We start from the raw sequence: 19,835 nt of genomic DNA on the forward strand, positions 1-19,835 counted from the left end.
TTTGTTTTGTTTTGGTTTTTTGCCACAATAAATACAAATTATCTTAAGGACTGTTCCATGGCAATCATTCCTTTTAATTATAGATGGACCTTAATTCATTTACCCAGTCCCCTATGGATAAACATTCAGTTTGTTTCCAGTCTCTCTTAATGCACCAATGAACATTCTGGAACACTTGAGGGTTTGAACTGTTCTTTAAATTACTTTTGCTTGCTGGATACATGTCCTTGGGCGGTGACGCAACTCTGAGATGGGGCTGCCATTCCCCACACATACTAAGTGTATTTCTGTGTCCAAACCTTTGTTCAATCTGCTCCTAGGACCTTGAAAGTTACCTTGATGTCTATGTCCCCTAATCCTTCTTCTACTACACGCATGTCTCTATCCTCCGAACACAATGCCACTTCCTTCTATCATCATCATTCATGAGGGGATGTGATCCAAGCTTGGACCTCTGCAGTGATGGTGCTCAGACAATGCGTGGCTTTACCACTGCAGTTGTTAAAAGATTGAAATACATCCCTGTCTACTGAGAACCCTAGCTTCTCTGGGCTCACCTCCCCCCACCCAGGGCGACTCTGTTACCACCTGCCCCTTTCCTGGATTTCCCCCTCCCCAGGGCTTTCTGATAAAGCAACTAAAGGACTAATAATATCTGGCCCAGCAGGGAGCCTCCAGGACCTGGCTCCAGCGCTGTGGCCAACTTTAAGTGAGTTCTACCTCCACCCCAGTCATAGGACTTTTAAATATTTTATACATAGAATTGCATGGGTGGGATCTTGTCTTCTATTTCTTCGGTATTCCCGATAGCCTCTATCACACAAAACGTCATATAACCAGTACTCCGTTAATACTTGTTTTGTAAGCTGCAGGATCCAGGGCATCAAGCCTCCCGAAACACACACACACTCATCTTACAGGGAAGTTTACTCCCCTTCCAGAAAGGTCTAAATGTCCCAAGAATCTCGCCTGGAGCACCTTCTCTGAAACCTCGGGCACTCTCCAAGCTTGGGCTGCAGTGTCACAGAGGTACGCTCTAATCCACATCTCCGGAGATCTTCCTCCCTGAGCTCCGGGCAGACTCCTCCAAACGCCTGTTGGACATTTCCAACCGGATGCCTCAATTTCTTATCTTGGCACAGGGCTGACACTGGGTACATGGTTTTGTGATTTATGAATGAGATGAAATCAAAACCAAACCACCTCTCCCTTTAACTCCCCTTCGTAGGTAAGCACTGTGGATAGTCTTTCACCTCCGTTGCCTCGCTGACCCCAGAGAGTTTGCCCCCTTGTTCACCACTACCTGTCTTCCCCAGCGCCAGTTTACGGAGGGATTAAGAGATAGGGCGCCCTACAGAATGGTCGGGACCCACCAGGCACCCTTCAGACTCCAACCTCCTCCTGACTTTGGCTTGTCCCCAGACCAGGGCGGACGCAAGTCAGGGCCCTTTAAGCTTCTCACTGTGACCTGGCCCCTCCTCAGCTTGTCCCAGCTCGCCCCCACATCTCAGGTGTGCTCTGGGCTTAGTTCCCATCCCCTCCGGCCCCGCCCCTCTCCGCCCCGTCCTCCCCTCCCCCTCCCCAGCGGCTGCCCGCGCAGGGCTTCCGGGCCACCTGCCCACCCTCACCTCGGAGAACAGCGCGGCCAGGTGCTCCAGAGGGGCGGCGGGCACGTCCCCGCACAGCACGGCGCCGCGGAGGCTGCGGGGCCCTGGCGGCTCGGGCCCGGTGCGCAGGAAGAAAAGCCCCTTGGCGCGAGGCGAGCCGGCCTCGGGCCCCGCGTCCAGCCCGGGTCGCACCGCCAGGCCCCCGGGCCCGGGCCGCACCACCAGCAGCGGGCTCGGGCCCCCCGCAGCATCACTGCCCAGGAAGGCGTGCAGCAGCCGCTCCGCCTCGGCCGTGCCGGCGCAGCGCTCCCAGGCGCCGACGGCCGGCCGCAGGCTCCGGGCCACGTAGGCCCCCAGGAGTCGCAGGCGCGGGTCGGCGGCGCGGGGCTCCGGGTCGGCGTCCTCCGCGCCCGGCATCGCGCGCTGCCGCCCGCCGCAGCCGTTTCCCTGGCGACGCGGACGCGGCCGGGACTCCCGCCTCCGCTCCCCTCCTATTGGGCACGAGTCTCCTGGCCCCGCCCCTCCCAGCCCCGCCAGGTAGGAGAGGGACGCCGAGGGCAAGGGGCGGGGTCGTGTCGCTGTTGCTAGGAAACCGGCCGCAGCTCCTATATAATGCCAGGTCTCTGGGATTGCGGGTGCTTCACGGGTGACGGTCCAGTGCAATGGTTTATTGACGGGCTGCGTGGAGCGGAGGGCAAGGAGAGAAATGCTGTGAAGGGTTCTGCTGGCTAAGGTCAGATTAAATTCTTTTTTTTTTCTAAGATTTTATTTATTTATTTGACAGAGAGAGACTGCGAGAGAGGGAACACAAGCAGGGGGAGTGGGAGAGGGAGAAGCAGGCTTCCCGCCGAGCAGGAACCCCGATGGGGGACTCGATCCCAGGACCCTGGGATCATGACCTGAGCCGAAGGCAGACACTTAACCGACTGAACCACCCAGGCGACCCCCCACTTTTTTTTAAAAGGTTTTGTTTAGTTCAGATTAAATTCTTGAGAGGACTCCAGACACTGCAAATATAATGGTTCTCGCACCTACTCCCCAAATGTGTAATTCAAACTCGAAAACTATGTCGAATCATAAAACAGATGTAAACGATTTCAGTAAAGTTTTTAATTTCTTTTCCGTGATAACTTAAATACTTTAGAACAGTGTTTATGTGACTACTGAGCAATTTGAAATATGCTGGTGCGGCTGAAGAACTGAATTTTTAAATGTAATTTACGATTTAATATTAAATTATAATTTAATTTTAGCTCAGTTTCAGAATTTCAGTATCCATTATTAAAAAATAAATAAATAAAAGGTTTTTTTAGTGTCCTGTTTCGTTCCTGCCTTAAGTGGGTGCTCAATCTGACAAATGGGGACTCAAACTCTGAGATTACTTTGATTTCCATCAGTATGGTCCCAATCGGTTCTTCTTAGGTGCACACAAGTGCTTTTAAATATACAGGATGTTCAGAGTCTGCAATATACCTGATCTTATCTTCAAAAAAGGATAAAGTGAAGCACGTTTCCTGACCTCAGAAATTATTTGTCACCTGCTGGATCCCTCTTCATTACAGGGCTATAGATAGCTTGGCCCTTTGCATTGCATGTGAGGGGAGAATGGGGCACGAACAGGGACAGCCTGGCAGCATGAGGCCTCCAGGTCTGAAATGAGCTCCTCCTCTGCCTACCACCCCGATTTTCGTCACCAACCAGAAACTGCAGAATTTCTGGTAAAAAAGAATGTTTGTAACGGGCTTCAAAGGAACATTAACAAAACTTATCAAAGGCAACTCAAGCTAACAAGAGCCCCTCAGGAAAAGCTGGTAGCTAAAAAGTAAAATGATTGATTTCATAATAACCAGGGCACAGGAGGTGCTATGATGAAAAATGTTCACAATAAAAAACAAACAAACAAAAAAACAAAAAAAACAAAAAAATGTTCACAATAGAAAAGGAATCTTTATGTTTGTAAAGCGTGTTTTATCATTGCTAGTTTAAGCAGTAGGCAGACCAACTGTGAGTAAAGGGACAAAGCAGAGGCACTGAAATGATTTTATCTTATTTTTTTATTTTAAGGATTTTATTTATTTATTTGAGAGAGAGAGAGAGGACATGCCTGAGTGGGGGGAAGGGCCAGGGGAGAGAGAGAATCTCAAGCAGACTCCCCCTGAGCACAGAGCCTGACATGGAGCTGGATCCCACGACCCTGAGATCATGACCTGAGCCAAAACCAAGAGTTGGACACTCACCCGACTGAGCCACCCAGGTACCCCACACTCGAATGATTTTAAGGTGAATTTGATGATTGACGTTGCAAAAAAAGCATCAGGGAAAGATAGAAGTATTGGGGGCTTCTTACACATATCATACACATAGTTCTGTAGAGTTTTTATTTTGCACAGAGGAATGCATTATATTGTTTAAATGCTTAGGGCCTCCAAATGTGTGAATTCTGATCAGGTTTTATAGAGTGACTTCAGTGCCATTAACTTCCTATAAGCTCTTCAAATAAAGTTTCTACCACCCCAACCATGGCCTATTTTGCCCTCCATTCTTACTGTGCTTTTGGCCCAATATACATAAAAATAGAAACCCAGGAGCCTGTGGAGATGACTTGAAGATGTCTGTCTGAGAGAGAAGGCTCCCAAACACTGGCAAGCCCACCTTTTGCTTTTTTCCTCTAAAAACACACCTTCATCTTCATTTCAGAAGGAGCTGGGGGGGGGCAGTTAAATAGGATTTATTGAAAGCAACTGCCATCAAGTTTATATTGTGTAATTATAGTAAGGAAAATAACATAACAAATGTGTTAGCTATCTATTACTGGGTAACAAATGACATGATAAGTTAGTAGCTTAATAACATTTCTTATGTAGCATAGTTTGTGACAGCTCAGGAATTTGGGTGTAGCTTATCGGGGTGGTTCTGGCTGGGGATCTCTCATAAGGTGTCAGACAAGATGTCATCAGGGGCCACATCATCTAAAGGCTTGACTGGGTCTGAAGGAGCTGCTTCAAGACGGCTTGCTCCCATGGCTGGGAGTCAATGCAGGCTACTGGCAGGAGCCTTCAGTTTCTGAGCATGTGGAGCTCTCCGTTGGGTACTTGATGTCTTCACAACACTATGGCTGGCTTCCCCTAGACCAAATGATCTAAGAGAGAGTGAGCCAGACAAAAGCCACAATGTCTCTCACAACCGAGCCTTGGAAGCCCCACACTCATTTCTGCAAGAGTCCCGATATACAGATTCAGCCTATTCAGTGTGAAAGGGAAGTGTTCCAGGATGTGAAGAAAGGGGGACAGGAATCATCTGAAAGGCTGGCTACTACAAAAAGTGTTAAGGAAGATATTGAATTTGTGTAATTATTCAGATGAAATGATTTCCTTTTTTTTAAGATTTATTTATTTATTTGGGGGGGGGAGGGGAGAGGAGAGAGAGTCTTAAGCAGACTCTGCACTGAGCATGGAGCCCGACCCGGGGCTCGATCTCTTGACCCTGAGATCAGGACCTGAGCCGAAACCAAGATTTAGAGGCTTAATCAACTGTACCACACAGGTGTTTTGATTTCCATTTTTTAAATTAGAAACTTAAACTTGCTTCTATGAGCATAAGTTTTTTTATATCAGATTTTTTACTTTGCACAATTCCTGTTCAACACTTTTTAAAAAATCATCTCTTTAAATTCTAGATAGTCCTCATTGGCAAGAATTTGTTCACACAAGCAGGCATAATGCAAAATTTAAAGCCTTTACAATCTTTCAAAATTTAACAGTTGACATTATATTTACAGAATCTAACAGTTCTTTTCTTCATCAACAAACATTATGTTGAAATTTCTCATGATGCTGCTAATGGATATTGAATCTACATCAAACTTTTCCTAATGAAATATTCAAAATAATGAAGTTTTATTTTATTTATTTATTTGAGAGAGTGGGAGAGGGACAAGCAGACTGTGTGCTGAGTGCAGAGCCCAATGCAGGGTTTGATCCCAGGACTCTGAGATCATGACCTGAGCCGAAATCAGGAGTCAGACGCTCAACTGACTGAGCCATCCAGGCGCCCCATGATGAAGTTTACCATTCATTCTTCTTAAACCATACTTAAGTATCATATACTTTCTGGTGTATGTATAAAATGCTTCACAATTAAAAAAAATAGAAAAGGGATGTGCCATTTTTTGTACTCTGAATGTTATGGGGCAATTCATTTCAGGTACTGGGAATAAATGTATTATTATTCATTTAAATGCTCACCATACTCCATTAGACTTATAAAACTACACATCAAATATCTTTATCTGAGTTGGTTAAATTATCTTTAATCTGAGTTGGGTAAATTACCAAATTTTATAATTAAGTCTGTTGCTGGTCATCAAATTCAATAGGTGTTTTTCAGCTCTTCTCTTAATAATTTCTTGGCTCTGTTCAACTCAGGGTTTTCCAGATTCACTGTGTGGGAATGTTCTAGACTCTGATTTCAGAGATAGTCACCTACCTCTGGCCACACACTGTGATTCTCTGTGACTACTCTGTTTTTACCTGTCTCTTCAATATCGATGTTGGCTAGGCATCTCTCAGACCTTCTAGGGTCTTTTCACTTTAAAAAATCTCTCCCTGGGGCACCTGGGTGGCTCAGTGGGCTAAGTGTCTGTCTTCGGCTCAGGTCATGATCTCAGGGTCCTGCGATGGAGTCTTGCATCGGGCTCCCTGCTCAGTGGGGAGTCTGCTTCTCCCTCTGCCCCCCCCGCCCCAGCTCGTGTGAGCACATGCTCTCTCTCTCTCAAAAATAAATAAATAAAATCTTAAACTCTCTCCTTGTATGAACTTCTTTATCCCAAGTGACAATTCCTCCCATTATGGGGGAAATAGCTGCCAAATCTGTATCTCCAGCCCAGAACTAAGTAGGTATATCATTTTAGGGCGATACCTGTTTTCCTTCAAACCTCTGTAGAAATCCCTTTTTGAAACTTAGTGTTGAAGAGAAGTCTGAAGCCAGCCTGATTTTTGTTCCCTTGTAGGTAACATTTTGAAACAACGTGATTGTTTAAGGCAGCTTTTTCCTCCCTTTTTTAGGTTTGTGATTTTAAAAAAAATGTTTTAGGTTATAGCTAAAGTCCCATTGAATTGATTTTTTTTTTTTGCCTAAATTATGAGAGCGCATTTGGTTCTCATAATGATGGGTTTCTTTGCAGCAGGAAAGATTGTTCTATGGAATCTTTGATTATTACCTATTTTCTACTTGCACTTTCTGGTCTGGTTCTCTGGTAATGTAAACTGATAGAGTGTGCTCAAAATTACAAGTAAGGGATACATTTTGCAATACTAATTGAGGGTTTTTTTATTCCTATATGTTTCGATGTTGTCCTGTGGCTCTCCACTCAGTGAGTTAGTGACATTTAATGCCTCAGGGGAGTGCGGATATGGCTTCAAGCAGTTTATTGAATTTCTGAATAGTTTTCAAACACACAGCAGAGACAATAGTCATGAAAGCCGAGCTACTTCTTTTCTTTTACTGTAAGAGCTAAGCACTTAAGAGGGAGAATAGGTTTCTGTTGTATTGCTCGTTTGCTCTAATTGCAGGAGCTCAGCTTTGAGGACACAGGGTACATGGTCTGGAGACTGAGAGGCTCGAATGTGTATGCTAACCTGTAGATGCATAAGCGTATTTGCTAAAGAGGAGAGAGAATATGGGGAGGAGGGCTGGGGAAGCACAGTAGAGGACAATTTAGATATGTTGTAGAATTACTGACCCTTTCAGGAGAGTCCAAGCAAGGAGACATGACGTGACAGTGACTACAGAAATCCTGGGGTACACAGAAGGGGACACTTGAGCCTGGCTTCCCAGGGAAACCCCTGGTATGAGAGCAGCAATGAGTGAGAGCAGGGTCGAAGGAGAGTAAGCAGAAAGCTGACTCCCCCCTCCCCACTGGCACTCTTAATCTTCTGTGTTTCTAGATCTCTGTCTGTCTCTTTTCCAACTCACCCCTTCCCCTTCTCTTTGACTTCCTCTCTCTTCATCCTTCCTCTGCTTCTACTTCTCATTCTCTCTTGGTTCCTTCAGACATTCTTATTTCCATCAGTCTGGAGAGGTATAAACATACTCTCAGAGAAGAGGCCACCACTGCCCTTTGCTCCTTGAGGGGCCCTTTAGATACTGAGGCCACAGCAAAAATGAACTATTGGGATTTCATCAAGATAAAAAGCTTTTGCACAGCAAAAGAAACAGTCCACAAAACCAAAAGACAACCGACAGAATGGGAGAAAATATTTGCAAATGACATATCAGATAAAGGGCTAGTATCCAAAATCTATAAAGAACTTATCAAACTCAACACCCAAAGAACAAATAATCCAATCAAGAAATGGGCAGAAGACATGAACAGACATTTTTCCAGAGAAGACATCCAAATGGCCAACAGGCACGTGAAAAAGTGCTCAACATCGCTCGGCATCAGGGAAATCCAAATCAAAACCTCAATGAGATACCACCTCACACCCGTCAGAATGGCTAAAATTAACAAGTCAGGGAACGACAGATGTTGGCGGGGATGCGGAGAAAGGGGAACCCTCCTACACTGTTGGTGGGAATGCAAGCTGATGCAACCACTCTGGAAAACAGTATGGAGGTTCCTCAAACAGTTGAAATTAGAGCTACCATTCGATCCAGCAATTGCACTACTGGGTATTTACCACAAAGATACAAATGTAGGGACCCGAAGGGGTACATGCACCCCAATGTTTCTAGCAGCAATGTCCACAATAGCCAAATTGTGGAAAGAGCCAAGATGTCCATCGACAGATGAATGGATAAAGAAGATGTGGTATATATACACAATGGAATATTATGCAGCCAGCAAAAGGAATGAGATCTTGCCATTTGCAACGACGTGGATGGAACTGGAGGGTGTTATGCTGAGTGAAATAAGTCAATCAGAGAAAGACATGTATCATATGACCTCACCGATATGAGGAATTCTTAATCTCAGGAAACAAACTGAGTGTTAACTGGAGTGGTTGGGGGTGGGAGGGATGGGGTGGCTGGGTGATAGACATTGGGGAGGGTATGTGCTACAGTGAGCGCTGTGAAGTGTGCAAGACTGTTGAATTACAGATCTGTATCTCTGAAACAAATAATGCAATATATGTTAAGAATAAAAAAAGAAGAAGATAGCAGGAGGGAAGAATGAAGGGGGGGAAATCGGAGGGGGAGACAAACCATGAGAGACGATGGACTCTGAAAAACAAACTGAGGGTTCTAGAGGGGAGGGGGTGGGCGGATGGGTTAGCCTGGTGATGGGTATTAAAGAGGGCACATTCTGCATGGAGCACTGGGTGTTATGAACAAACAATGAATCGTGGAACACTACATCAAAAACTAATGATGTAATATATGGTGATTAACATAACAATAAAAAAATTAAAAAAAATAAAAAATAGATACTGAGGCCACAGTTGATGCAAAAGGAAGACACTGATCCCAGCCCTATAGGGGCCTGGGGTGGGACGATGAGGCCTGGTTTGCTCTGGGTTGGGCCAGAGGTTCTCAAAATGTGACCCGGGCCATCAGCAGCACCTGGGAGCATGTTAGAAATGCAAATTCTTCACCCCTGACCCAGCTCCACCCAAAAGGAAGCTCTGGGAATGTGTCTCAGCAAGTGTGTTTCGGAGGACTTCCAGATGATCCCAGCGCATGCTGAAGTTTGAGACCCGGGCTCTATGGAGACGTGCTCCCTGGCTTCCTCTTCACAGGCCTCTACCCTGGATGAAGGGAGTCTTCCAGACATCTGAGCTCACAGTGGGTTGGGACCTGTATTTTTCCAAGTAAATAATGCTCTCCGCTCGGAGAAACCACCCCGAATCCGAGACTCGCGTGGAAATAAAGACCACCTAAGTGAGAAAAAGCAGAGACTCTTTATTCAGAGCTTGCTGTAACAAGAGAGTCACTGAGACGGGAGGAAATTTATATAGTTAATCCCTCCTCCTACACACACACACACACACACACACACACACACACACACACACACACACACAGTGTATTAAAATAAGTCACAACCTCTTCTAACATTTACTGAGAGCTTACTCTGTACTCAGCACTGTTTTATGTGCTTTACACGTATTAACTTATCTCGTCCTCACAAAACCCTATGACTTACACACAACTGAAATCCCATTTTGCAGATGAGTTGTCTGCAGCCTAGAGAGTTGTTTTGTTTTTTTTTTTTTCTACGATTTTATTTATTTGACAGAGAGAGAGCACAAGCCGGTGGGGAGGCAAAGGCAGAGAGAGAAGCAGGCTCCCCACTGAGCAAGGAGCCTGATACGGGATTCCACCCAGGACCCCAAGATCATGACCTGAGTCAAAGGCAGATGCTTAACCAACTGAGCCACCCAGGTTCCCCTGGAGAGTTTAAATAGAAGGTCTCAGATTGTAGTGGTCCGGCTCCCAGAGCCAAAGCCCTTACCACTCTCCTATACTCCCTATTGTCCTTTGTGGACAGATTTCCCCCACGTGCATTTTCTGGTGCAGATCATGCAGCCCTATCTGATGAGCTTATGGGGCCCCGGAGCTAAGCTTAATTTCTGTGGGGAAATAGAAGAGAATGATGAGTAGCCTGGTATAGCCTCGAGGCAAACCTAATTTGCCCTGCTTGACCTGTGTCATCCAATTCTGAGAGCAGGATCAAAGGGACAATCACAAGGCTTTGAAGGGTGAGCTGCTTATTTCACTGGGCCTCAGAGGGGTCAGAAGAGATTGGGCAAGGCAGCCCAGGAAGGAGCAGAGAGAACTTAGGGCCTTCCCTGACCTTCTATTGCTCTCCTCCCGCGGAAAGATACCAGTGCCCACTGGTTGACCACAGGCTTGAGTTAAGCCCTTAAGATAACAGGGAAGACAGAAGAATGTCTGGTCTCCAAAGGAGTAGGAGCTCACAGAAACTCCCCAGACTGCCTGTCTTCCTCTTTGCCCACCTTAAATCCAAAGAGGAGGACCTCTGATTTTGATTGATCAAACTCCCGACATAGTATTTCGTCCAGAGTGAACCCCGGGGACACCCTTTCTTCACACACCCAGAGAATTCAAGAGGGTGGGGATTTCTCTTAGTGGAGAGAGGGGTCAACCAGCTCAATGTCCCCATGGCTGTCTATCCCATGCTCCCCCCATCCTCCCTCCACCACCACTGCCCAACACACACACTTTTGAGGCATGTTTGCTCACAGGGTTGGATAAGCAAGGTAGGGATGGAGCATTTTCTCTTTTTCCTAAAAGCAAAACAGGCCATCTTTTTCTCCATTTGGCCTTTTTGTCCTTTGAGATCTTCTCCCTCGTGGTCAATGTAAGCTGAGCTGGCCTCGCACTGGAATTGGTTGAGTCTAAGACACTGCAGTTAAACCCTAGACTTAGAAAGAGTCCCTCTCTGTTATTCTTCCCCCAGCTCTTCGCTAGAGAAAAAGGAGTCTTCCATGAGATCCAGCTGAGTTCACTAAAACTCTGAGCGGCCCTAGACAATCATAAACGCCTCTCTACTCTGCGCTCATTGCACATATTCCTGCCCCAGATCCTGTGGTGAGAAGTGACAGTTTCAGGGAGAGATTTAGATGTTTGGGATTTGGTGTTTCATCCTTCTCTTTCTGCTGTAGGTTGACATGATTTCGATTTACTGCTACACTGACTTTCTCTTGGTGACACAGCTTCCCAGGGGTCTCCGAGCTACACAGTGAGAACAAAGACCAGTCCAGCTCAGAATCTTCAGGAGCTTTACTGACCTATACAAAGGGCATCATGGAAATAAGCACAATGACTCTCAAGCCTAGCTCAGGGAAGTGGATTTTGTCAGAAGTGTGTATAGATTATGCTCTGCTCATACTGTTCAGTAACCCCTTACGTAGCCAGCATCTTTTCTTATAAAAACCTACATCCTATCACTTACCAGAATGTGGGATTCCCTCCCCAGTTTTCAATATCCAAGGGAGACATTCTTGCCCATGATCTTGTGGGTTCTCGAAATGCTCTGGTCATTCCCCCTAGTTCAAGGTTATTACTCACTCGTCAGTGCTAAGATTACTTTTCAGAATTACAGGTTCTATCCCTACTCTGCAGCCCCAGTGGTTAAGAGCTATCACAGATGGAGGAAAGTAAGGAATCTTAGCTCTGACCCTTTGACCTGGAGGTTATGTATTTTTGGCCAACCAACCAGACCATACCTCCCGGATGTATTGTGTGTAGCCTGAAATCGTTGGCCCAGAGAGGGTTTCTTTTTAAATGAATCAATAACCATCATTCTAATATCAGTGTATATTTTTATCCCTTAAAAATATAAAAGATGGGCCATTCTGGGCTAGCATGGCCACACCGTAATGATTGGCTACAGGTAAGAGGTGTAGCCCCCTTTAGATGGGGCTTACGCTCTCCGATTTGACCTAGTACTCACTACCCCCCACTACCTCCTAATGCAACGAACACACATAAGGTTAGGCTAAGAGACAAGATAGCCTAGAAATTGTGTCTCCTCATAGGCAAGACTAGTTGTCTCATAAGGGGTACAGTAGGGAGTGACGGGAGTCTACCCAATTTAAGCCAACCTCTATATGATGATTGGGGCTCCTGCCTGGATGGGGCTCTGCTGGAGAATGGCTACAGTGTTTCCTGCTTTGTTTTCAGGAATCTGTGGCAACTTTGTTCAAAACAAGCCCTCAAGGAGGGCCTGGCTGGCTCATTCGGTAGAAAGTGTGACTCTTGACCTCATGGTCAGGAGTTTAAGCCCCACCTTGGGTGTGGAGCCTACTTTAAGTACTTTAATTAATTTAAAAACATTTTTAACGATTTATTTATTTGACAGAGAGAGAGAGAGAGAGCATGAGTGGGAGCGGCAGAGGGAGAGGGAGGGAGAATCTCAAGAAAACTCTGCACTGAGCGCAGAGCCGGACGTGGGGCTCAGTCTCACGATCCTGAAATCATGACCTGAGCTGAAACCAAGAGTCAGGTGCCTAACTGACTGTGCCACCCAGGTGCCCCAAATTTAAAAACAATTTTTTTTAAATGAGCCCTCCAGCCCTAAAATTAGAACAATAAATTTGATTTTTCCCATTAACAAAGTAATGCACACTCATTAAAGAAAATTGGGAAAATGCGTAAAAGTAAAAGGAAATTGAAAAATTGCCTAGACTCACCACCACTGTTGTTAATAATTTGGGGTGACTTTCTTCCACTCACTTTTCTGTATACGCACAAACACATATTGTGTGTGTATGTATGTGTGTATATATCTGTATATACACACGTGGAAGACAAATAGAAAAGCAAATATTGTCCACTGCTAGATGGCTTATCAGTCTACATATTTTTTTAACACATAATGATGTGGATTATTCAATGGGATTTTTTTAAACACCAGAGAATTGCTCAGAATCCTGAAGTGACCGCTACGTTAGTTGCTCTATGCAACTGAAATTTTAAGGATGGGGCAAAATTCTGATATGGCGGCTCTCTGGGCCCAAGACCCACCTGCTGCTTGCTGGTGTCCTTGCCTTCAGCGTGAGTTTCTCCAAAGCATTCTCTATAGTAGAGTTCTAGATTGCTCTGAAGCAGAACCTGGATCTTGGGGGCGCCTGGGTGGCTCAGTTGGTGAAGCATCAGCCTTTGGCTGAGGTCATGATCCCAGGGTCCTGGGATCGAGTCCCGCATCCGGCTCCCTGCTCAGCATGGAGCCTGCTTCTTCCTCTGCCACTCCCCCTGCTCGTGCTTTCTCTCTGACAAATAAATAAATAAAATCTTTGAAAAAAAGTTATTTAGAACCTGGATTTTGCCCCCATGCTGCTTCCCCAGGGCGGGGGAGCCTCAATGGCTTATCCTTGCCCTTAGGGTAACAATGGGGCATACAGCAGTCCCTGCCAAGAAGAGTGAGGATTAAATGAGCTAACTCCTTTGAGTTAACTGCATAGTGAGCTTTCTCAATTACTGTTCACTATCACATCACTGTTCTTTCTACTGTCTACATTCTCTCCCCATGGTACATGGGACAAGGTCCCTGGGAGCCCCCAGATGCATGTCATTAAGGTCCATTTCCTGAGAAGGAAGGAGTTTTCTCTTCTTAAGTTTCAGTTTGGAAATTAAAGAAAAAGACTTTAATTCGTCTGGTCCGAGTCATGTGTCTACACCGGTGATGGTATGTGGTTGGAGTCTGTTACCAAGTGGTGTTGGCGGGGGGAGGGGTATGGTTATTTGTCTTTTTCAGTCTAATTTCACTAAGGGCAAAACCCTCTGTGTCCATCCATGTTGTGGCAAATGGCTGGATCTCATCCTTTCTTAGGGCTGCGTAATAATGATGTTTATCTTACTAACCATTATGTAAAGCGAGTAATTGCTGCCATCTCATTAGCAAACTTCATTCCTTCCTCCCACTCTCTGCTTTTCAGAGTATTCTTTCCCCATTTCCATCCTGTCTTTCCTTACGCTTTTCTGCTCCTGATACATAAAAGCCTCGTCTTCTAGTAGTCTAGTCAGGATGTCACATAATTTTCCATTTCCTACAATTTTAGGATCCTTTTTTGAGTCTCTAGAGTGAACATTCCCTTTTCTTTAATCTGAGGTATTTTCAAAGATCCCATGCATGGTGTGCTTATCTTGTTTTATTTTATTTTTTAAAATTATTTGAATGTAGTTGACACACAATGTTGCCTGAGTGTCGGGTGTATGATGTAGTGATTGGACAACTATTTGTTATGTTGTGCTCACCACAAATGTAGCTTCCACCTGTCACCACACAACACTCTCAGTGACTATATGCTTTTCAGATTATTCTCAGAAAATGAGAATTCATTTGGTAACTTCTTAGCTTAGTAATATGCCCACTTCGGGGGCACCTGACTGGCTTAGTTGGTAGAGAATGCAACTCTTGACCTCAGGGTTATAAGTTCAAGCCCTACCTTGGGTGTTGAGATTATTTTTAAAAAAACACTTTAATAAAATCCCACTCCATTATAATAACAACTCCAAGTAAATGTGAAACTAAAGCCTGGCTTTAGGCTCTGCTCAGGCTGACTTTGGGCTGGCTGGTGGAAGTAGAAGAGGGGGGGGGTTTCTCCCTGTTTCCTTTTGGGTGCTTCTCTTTCTCCTCCCCTGTTTCTGAGGCTGCCTCTGGGTCAGGGAGGTATACAAGGTGTGATATGGCAACCGACTAACTGCTGAAGCAAGCATCAAGATCCAGTGACCTTCTAATAAGCTGGATGTTAAAGGAATTAGCAAAAAAAAAAAAAAAAAGGAAAGGAAAATAATTCCACTCTTCTCACTATTGTTTTGAAAATACAGTTATTTCTGATTATGTTATTTCTGGACACATCATGGGTTGGTTGTTTATTAAATGATTTAATAGATAAATTTTTAGGGGTACCTGTGTGGCTCAGTTGGTTAAGCGTCTGCCTTTAGCTCGGGTCATGATCCCGGGGTCCTGGGATAGAGCCCCACATCGGGCTCCCTGCTCAGTGGGGAGCCTACTTCTCTATCTGTCTCTCCCCCTGCTTGTGTTCTCTCTCTCTCAAATAAATAAATACAATCTTAAAAAAATAGATAAATTTTTAAATGGTCTCCATTTAAATTTCTAATATAAAAAAATGTATCTAGATATGTCTCCCACCCAAGCAAATCTCTCTGGGATCCTCAATAATTTTTAAAAGTGTAAAAAGGTCCTGAGACTAAAGGCTTGAGACGAGTCTTGAAAGATGCTGGATCTCAAGTACCTGCTTTAAAATTTATAAACATAACTTAGATATGAGGATTTTGCTTGACCTCATTTCTTTGTAATCGCAGCTATCTGCTGTTGTGAGCCCGGAGATAATTAATCTTCAGAGATAACTTCCGAATTCCTACCCAGGGCACATATTATCTTCTGGGGATCACTTAGGGGCTGGGGGCCTGGGGTTCAAGGTGGGAGAAGGGCTCACTCTGTGTAGACCTATCTTGCTACCATTTCCATGCTACCAGACCAGACATATGTTGGCATAGAACATTCATCAAAAATGTTCCTCTTGGGGTTCCAGGCAGGAAGCTGGGCAGAAACCCGCCTGCTCCCCGATCCTCACTTCTCTGATTCTCCCTGAGTTTCTGCTCCCGTGCAGGAAGGTATTTCTCTCTGTCCTGCATAGTAAGGAAGTAGTTCTCCATGTATAGTCTATTCTGTGGTTCCTAATCAAGCTTGGATCATTGATACTCAGAGGTCAGCTTGCAATATCCACAAAAACACTTTCTTTCCACTATGTTGCTCTTGCAATTACACAAGATTTTTTTGCTACTGTGAGCTTGACAAAAGTCAATTTTGAAAGTCAAGGTTGAACAAAGATATCTTTCTCTGGTCTCTCTACATTTTCCCTGGGGGCAGAGTAGATGGAGGGTTATTGTTGATGTATGGTCTGGTGGGGAAGGTAAAAGGGAAAGGGTAAAAGGAAAGGCAGGAACCCACCACAGTTTAAAATCATCACCCTGTTGTGGGGAAATATTTTAATGCAATTTCACAGAATCCACTGTTAGTGTGTCCTGTTCACTGTCTTCTCCGGAGCCTCGAGGGTGGAGCTAAAATGTAGATGCTCTGTTTGTGGGATGCTTTCTCAACACCGCAGGAATGTCCCACTGTAAAGAAACTGCTCGATGTCTAGGCTCATCCAACATTTCGTCTTCTGGAAACTGCCTACAACTCCAGAGGTGGATGATTGCAACCATTTTAGATTATGTGTTCCATGTTTCCCCGACCATGACTATGGGACCAGGGATAGATATTTGGCCCAAAGTGTGACAGATTGCATTTTCAATTAGCAGTATCTTCCATCAACATGGAAGGACATTGCTTTTCCTATGATCTAAGCTTGCTATGCTCCCTTTAGATGGCAGAGCCTGTGTCCGTCCCCTCCCCTTGAACCTGGACAGGACATCGTGACTGTCTGACCTGGAGAATGCACTACGTGATTTCTGAGATTACATCGGATACAGCGTTCACCTGGCTCACTCTCTCAATATTTCCCTTTTGCACACTCCCTCTCTTTCTCCTATCTCAAGATACTTGCTCTTAGAACCCAGCCACCATGTGATGAGGAAGCCCAGGCCACGTGACGAGGACATGTGTAACTGTTCCAGTGGATAGCCCCTGTTGGGGTCCCAACCAAGAACCAGCATTAATAGGTGGATATGTGAATAAGGAAGCCTTGAAGATTGGCTCCAGCCCAGCCATCACTGGACTGCGATCACAGAGGGACCCTGAGCCAGGACTGTCTGGCTGAGCCCAGTCCATCCTTAGCATCATGAAAGATTACAACAATAAATGATTGCTGTTGTTGATGCTATTAAATTTGGGGCGTTTTGTCACACAGCCATGGATGACTGATACACAAGGGGAGTCATCATAGACTTTCAGGTTTTTGCCCAGGAATTTTGGAACTGGAGCACAAAGAGGTTGTGTCTGCTAGCCATAGGGGTTGGGCTCGGGAGATTGGACAGACTGAACTGCCAAGGATGTCATTTCAGTCAGGTGTGACCATGCATGAAAGGAACCACCTACAGAAGGAATAGAGAGTCTATTTGCAGAGAGAAGGAAATGAGAGTCCATGCCAGCTAGGGAAGGGGTATTAGCATGTTTTTGGATGACCTTCAACTTCTTAGCTTTGGAGAGGCCTGGTTATACATTCAGGCCTTCGATGCTTAGATCCTATAAGATGCTCTCCTATAATAATAATACTAATTAATAATAATAACATTTTCATGTTTTTGGCTCAACTGATTTGAGTACATTTTTATTTCTTATAACCAAATAACTCCTGACTGAACTATGTCTCCCAACCAATTTGAAATGGAAATGGACATACCATTGGCTTCATAGAAAATAAATTAGCCACAGAACAGTTTTAAAAATGAGAAGTTTTTGATGGTTTTGCTACAGCGATAGAGAAGGGGGCATTTGGCTCTATAACTTCCTAGTCTTTAGCTCTTGGCACGTGGCAACTCGGGGGGGGGGGTCATCGATGCCACTCACTAGATGTTTCCTGCTCCCCATCTGCCTAAAACATCATCAGACCCACACTTCCTGGCTCCCTAGCAGCATGGTGGGACTGTGTCACCAGATCTGACCAAGAAGATCTGAACAGAAGTGATAGGTGTCCCGGCTGGGCTGACACTTAATTGTCCCTACCAGACCCTCCCCAATTCTCTCCCCTGCCATGGTGGAAGGTGACATTGCAGACAGAAGCCTCTCCTACTATCTCTGAGAAACAGCAAGTTACAGATCCTCCTTCTGGAACTTTCAAAGCACTCATTCCCGACCTCTGCTCTTTCTGATTTGTCCACTCCCGACACACTGCAGCCTAGTGCGTGTCCTTAATTTTCTTCTTAGAATCTTGAAGGAAAACCTTTCTTACTCCTTCCTAGGGGTTTCATGCTTCCTTCTCATGCTCAACCAGAGAGGGGATCAGTATCCACAGTGACATTAGAGGTGAGAAGCTGAGACTCCTGAAATTCCAGGGACCCCAACATGAGACTTCTCCAGCTTTGGCTTGTTGATGATGGCATAGTAAGACCTTATTTTTTCAGATCTCACCAATTTGAAATTAATGACAGCCGGGATGGTTTAAGTTGAGGTTTACCTTCAAGAATCAAAGAGAAACCATTGAACAAATTATCAGAGTTAATGATATTTAAAGAAGGATATTTAATCTATTTAAGAGAAGAATCTTTTCAAGTATTTCAGAAATACCATTTAAGGCATATTCAGAACTCTGACCCATACCTCTTGACCATTTTTCTATTAATTACACCTTATTCTTACCTGTTCAAAAAAAAAAACCCTCCTGAGATTGTTCTATTAGGGAGCATGTTGTTAGTTGAATTTAGTCATTATAAGTATGTGTAAGCATCGTAATTAAATTACACTTTTCTGCTGCGTGGAGCACTGGGTGTTATGCACAAACAATGAATCATGGAACACTACATCAAAAACTAATGATGTAATGTATGGTGATTAACATAACAATAAAAAATTATTTAAAAATAAATAAATAAATAAATTACACTTCTCTAAACAAAAAATTCTCCAATTCAGAATTTTGTTTTTGCTTGGGTTTCCTTTCAATAATGAGTATAGGTTAGTGAGGTTTTCCTATACGTGTGTGTGTGTGTGTGTATTTGCTATGGTCATCATAGAGACATGGTGACTTAGGACCAATACACTGTAGTAATTAGTGATTGTTATAGTGAGCAAAAGACATCTCAGAATATGTATGGTTATGTGTTATTAAGTATTAGAAGAGCAATCAGGTTTTTAACTTTGTTTTAAGTGAGGAAAGCCATTAGCAGGAGATAATAGCAGGATTTTTAAATATAAGCTTCACACATCCAATGAGATAGGCTTTAATTACAAAGGAGTCAGGCAGTTGGTAAGAGACTATGACTCACTGTAGATTCTAGGAACTATGGAGGTGCTGAAGTTGGCCAAAGACGATGCCCTGTTTGGCAACCCTTTGTTTGCTGAACCTGAGCCCACCAGTATCTAGGTTATGGTGGAATTTCAGAAACTCAGAACAACAGCTGACCTTACTAGCCGCAGCGAATATGTGCCAAACAAAATAATACAAACAGACGAGTCTAGAGAAAGAGGGTCTTGAGTAAGATTCGAAATCTAAATCAATTTTCATGGTGCAACTTGATTGTCGGGTTAAATGGCATGGATATTTAACCACCAGTACTCTAACCACCTACGTTAACTACGAGAATTAACTGTAGGGCTCCTGGGTGACTCAGGCAGTTAGGCATCTGTTGCTCCCCCTGCTTGTGTTCTCTTGCTCTCTCTCTCTCTCTCTCTCTCTCAAGTAAATAAATAAAAAATATATTTTTTAAGATTTTACTTATTTGAGAGAGAGAGCGCACAAGAGGGGGGAGCGGGAGAGGGAGAAGCAGACTCCCCGCTGAGCAGGGAGCCCGATGCTGGACTCGATCCCGGGACTCCAGGATCATGACCTGAGCCGAAGGCAGTCACTTAACCAAATGAGCCACCCAGGCGCCCAGTAAAAATATTTTTAAAAGAAAGCATTATTTAGGCCCAATTTGAATATCGTACAATTCACCCATTGTAAATATAGAATTTGATGATTTTTAGTACATTTATACAGTTGTGGGCATCACCTTAATCAGCTCCTTCATATGCAGCCAATCCCTGCTTCTACCCGCATCTCCAATGGCCTACATTCCTTCCTTTTGGCTCGATGT

The 19,835-nt window shown here is 44.5% G+C and overlaps 1 protein-coding gene across 1 annotated transcript in view; it reads right to left on the reverse strand.

The window, feature by feature from the left end:
- DNAH9 (dynein axonemal heavy chain 9) overlaps positions 1-2,024 on the reverse strand; it is a 371,410-nt gene extending 369,386 nt beyond the window's left edge. The window contains exon 1 of the mRNA XM_088027042.1: positions 1,629-2,024. Within this exon, the coding sequence (XP_087883168.1) occupies positions 1,629-2,024 (396 nt within the window). The remainder of the gene's footprint in view (positions 1-1,628) is intronic.
- Between the last annotated feature and the right edge of the window lie 17,811 nt (positions 2,025-19,835).

The sequence above is a fragment of the Eumetopias jubatus genome, unplaced genomic scaffold, assembly GCF_037043125.1.
Source record: "Eumetopias jubatus isolate StellerSeaLion01/CBP00866 unplaced genomic scaffold, mEumJub1_p1.0 scaffold_10, whole genome shotgun sequence".
Classification (NCBI taxonomy): Eukaryota; Metazoa; Chordata; class Mammalia; order Carnivora; family Otariidae; genus Eumetopias; species Eumetopias jubatus.